Source organism: Cannabis sativa, chromosome 3 (assembly GCF_029168945.1).
Source record: "Cannabis sativa cultivar Pink pepper isolate KNU-18-1 chromosome 3, ASM2916894v1, whole genome shotgun sequence".
In the NCBI taxonomy this organism is placed as follows: domain Eukaryota; kingdom Viridiplantae; phylum Streptophyta; class Magnoliopsida; order Rosales; family Cannabaceae; genus Cannabis; species Cannabis sativa.
Window position 1 is genome coordinate 76,614,126 of NC_083603.1, and position 4,216 is coordinate 76,618,341.

The following is a 4,216-nucleotide window of genomic DNA, read 5'->3' on the forward strand; positions in this document are numbered from 1 at the left end:
AAAACTGACGAGCTTGGTTTTACTTTGGTTGATTTAAGTAAGAGAGGAAGCAAGAATGATCCATTCATCATGGCTAGCCAAGCAGCTCAAGTTTTTTACATTTCTGATCCGACTAATGATAAATGGTCTATTGTTTTATCGACACCAGAGAGGAGGTTCTTAGAGACTGAAGAGGATGAGGAGAATGCTGACTTATGTTACGATGACTTCATTGTTGGACAACCAATTTATGAGCAACTTATGGGAACTGATCGTAACATTGAGGAAGACGACGCTGAATACATTAGAAACGATATCAATGAGGGAATATGGGTCAATTGTGATTCAGGCAAACATAAACAAAAAAAGAAAAGAAAACGTGTCTAATTGGTAACTTGATATATAACTTACTTTATATTGTGGTTGTGAATGCTCCTGAATACTTAACAATTTGTTTATGCTTTTAATATTTCATATACACTACTTGTTATATATATAGCTAACTTTAAAGTTTGTTTGTTAATGGTGTAGACATGGCAAACTCGGAATCAGGATCTGATTCGGGCGCAGAAAATGAGTGTCCAACCACAATACCTACACGAGGGCCGACGCAAATGAATGAAATATCCAAACTAATGGATCAGGGCAAAAGAGTGGCCCTCGAGGTTAATGATAAAGGTCAATACTGTGGAAAAAGCTATGCGAAGCTCGTATCCACTCTAGGAGTCAAATGTCGGCAGACAGTAGGGTTGGCCTGTAAAAACTGGAAAGAAGTCAACCGGACTCTGAAAAATAATGTTTGGAAAGACATACAGGTAAGCTGTTATTTGTTAGAATTTTGATTTGTTTTTCTATTACTTCAAATGTTGACTCTAACCGTGTTTGTTTTCCTTCAAAATAGACGGGGTTCATTGTGCCGGACTCCTTCAAACATGATTGTCTCATCCTAGCTGGGAAGTTAATGAAAGACTTCAAGAATAGGATGACAAAAGACATCATAATGCCCGCGTTGAAAGAGAATGATCTGGAACGACTGGCACAAGTCCCTGAAAAGCACCCCGAGATCGACGTTGCTGATTGGTGCAAATTTGTTGAAAGTCGACTAACTCCTGAATTTCTGGTACGCTAATTATATTAACACTAAGATAAACTCTTAAATACAAGTACATGTATCTAATGTATTTTTTTGGCATTATAGGAATGGAGTAAGGTGCAACGTGAACGTTCCTCAAAAATTCAATCCAGACATCGAAGTGGTCGGAGTGGAATGGTGAACGTACGTGAAGCTGTGGTAAGTAATGCTTAAAATTTAATGTGCTATAATGTGTGATACAATTTAATTGGTACTCATTTCATTGTTATAACGTTATGCAGAAAAAGGACCTCGAAGTTGCAGATCCCCCCCGCCACCGTGTTTGGATTAAATCTCGCACCAGGAGTAGAAAACTTGTCACTGATTACGACAAGGAAATTGCAGAGGAGATAGTAAGTATATATTAATCCTTAATTGAGTTCTACTCATGAGTTAGTGTATATAATTCATATACTAATTGCTTGAATATATGCATGCATTAGGATCAATTAGAGGAGAAGCTTAGTCAGGGACAAATTCAGGTCCAGGGCCAAAACGATATCCTGACGCAGGCGCTCGGGACACCAGAGCATCCTGGACGTGTCAGGGCTGCTGGGTATGCTATTACTTCAAATGTTATTTATGATTAATAAAATCGTTGCTAATTTGTATTTTATGATTTGTAGGTTCTTGACCAGGGCATCTCAACTGTTCGGCAGGAAGAAAAGGGAAGTGTTTGATGTTGTGGCTCGGCAAGCGAAGGAGATTGAAAAATTAAAAGCCGAAGTCCAATCCCTTAAGCAGCAGAGGAACGCTGCCGAACAAGAGGGAGAAGGAGAGGTGGCTGGTGAGGCGTATGTTCCACAACCATACGCTCCTCAGGATGAGGTACAACCACAAATTTATGCTGAGGAGTTTATTTCCCTCAACGACCAAGGTATCTTGTACAATTTTGATGACCATGCGGCCCTTAATCAGCAAGTACATCTCTGCTCTGACAACATCAACAATATTGTGGCCCGAGGGTATTTGTACGAGCATGTGGGTATGATCAAAGTTCACTGCCAGGAGTACGATGATTCACATGCCCGGATTATGGTTTCGAAAATCCTGCAAGAGGACGCTGAAATCCCAGTCCCAATTGAAGAGTGCAAATATGTTAGGGACGTATACCAGATGTTCCTTCCTTGGCCTAAACACTTAATTTTAACAACCGAGGTAACTTCTCAACTCAAATTAATTATTAATGATTAGTGGAGTTTGAATATCTTCAATATTCATCCGTAGTGAAGTAGGTTCTGCGAATATATGTGCTGCGGTGGGATGGATGAACAAACTACTGTTATATATGTGTTATTTGTCGTTATACAACCATGTTCAAAATTTTTGGGGTCATTCAATTAGAACCGTTATGCTGCCAAAATTTCGGTAGAATTTGGATAAAATTTGATATATATATATATATTATGTTCTGTTTTGTTTAGGGTCCACTCGCTCAACCGCCCTCAAGACGTGATGCGTCAAAGGGGAAAGCTCCGATGCTTTCTCCACAAGGCCGTGGTGCACGGGAAGATGACTTGTTCACGGAAGAGAAGATGGCGTTGATCCCTAATTCGCTAAAATGGATGATTCATGAATTCCTGAGGCTCAAAGATAAACGTGATATAATCACAATTCCTGTCCCCCGATGATTCATTGCACCGCGTACCCAGATCACGTTATCTGGAGAGGATTTGCAGCAGGTTGCTACGTGTGACTACATCGGCAACCAGGGAATGCTGTTTGGAATGATGTATACTCTTCTTTAATCTAATTAACCTTATATCAAATTATAGTTAAATTATTATAAGACACTAACAATTTTTTTGGCAGGCACATATGAGAGAGCATCAACGGTCTGAGAAAAATTTTCAAGTTTTACGACCCAGAGCTTCTCATAGTGCATGGGATCAACGATGAAGAAAAGAGTCAGTCTTTTGACGATGCGGCAAGACGATTGGCTAATTGGTTATCATTAATGAACAACAACCACCAAATGTTCTTTATTCCTTGGAATATCGGGTAAGCTTTATTAAATTCTTTAGTGCTAATTGTTCATTTCTATATTATGTCTTCAAATTATTTTTATACTATCTTACTTATATTCCAATATAATTTTCTAGGATGCATTGGACGCTAGTGGTGGTTACGCCAAGGAAAATTATCCATTTAAACCCTATAAGTGGTCGCCCAATTCCCGAAGTAAAAGAACAAATGATCGGAAGGTAATAATTTAATGACTTCTTATGTAACGAATTTAAATTAACTAACGAATTTAAATGCTAATATAATTTTCCCAAACAGGGCATTCATGTATATAGGGAACGCACATGACTATCTTGGCCCGTGGCAAGGAATTAACCAAGCAAACTATCCAAGACAACCTAAAAGCCAAGAATGCGGTTTTTATGTTTTGAAATATATCACTGACATCGTCGCACGTGCCAACCCCAACCGTTACATACAAGATCAAAAAGCTGTAAGTTTTAATTATTGATTATAGTATATAAATTCTATAATAACAAATATATAATATACATATACATAAACTAATATAAATTTTTAATTTTTTTAACAGTTTGGGGGTAAGAAGCAATACGATCCAAAAACAGAATTGTTACCACTACAGCGAAAGTGGATCGAACAATTGATGGTGGTGATTCACGGTGACGATTGAGGTTGAAAGGTCGAAGAATTTTTCTTCATTATGTAATTTTTATAGATTAACTTCTAGTTAGATTTATTAACTTATTAATATTTTTAACTAATTTTACATTAGTGTTTGTGTAATATTTATAAAATTAAATTATGTTTTTACCCAAATTTAAATAATATTTAATTTAAAATGTAATTAATATATAATTAAATTAAATAAATATGCAATTTAAAATTTAAATAAATATGTAATTTAAATTAAATAAAATAATACATAAATTAATAAATATATAATTAAAATTATATAATTAAATTTAAATAAAAATGAAAAAAACTGAAATTCGCGTACATATGGCGTCGGTTCCTACGCCACATATGGCGTCGGTTATTGGCTAGGAACCGACGCCATATGTACCCCTATGGCGTCGGTTCCCAGCTAATAACCGACGCCATAGGGGTACATATGGCGTC

The 4,216-nt window shown here is 36.7% G+C and overlaps 1 protein-coding gene across 1 annotated transcript; it reads left to right on the forward strand.

The window, feature by feature from the left end:
- The first annotated feature begins 240 nt into the window (after positions 1-240).
- On the forward strand, positions 241-3,271 carry LOC133036293 (uncharacterized). The gene is made up of 7 exons (XM_061112844.1): positions 241-328; positions 703-794; positions 1,555-1,667; positions 1,738-2,269; positions 2,536-2,843; positions 2,924-3,112; positions 3,214-3,271. Exons 1-5 carry the CDS (start codon positions 241-243, stop codon positions 2,740-2,742), a joined length of 1,032 nt encoding a protein of 343 aa, XP_060968827.1. The 3' UTR covers positions 2,743-2,843; positions 2,924-3,112; positions 3,214-3,271.
- Positions 3,272-4,216: the final 945 nt, after the last annotated feature.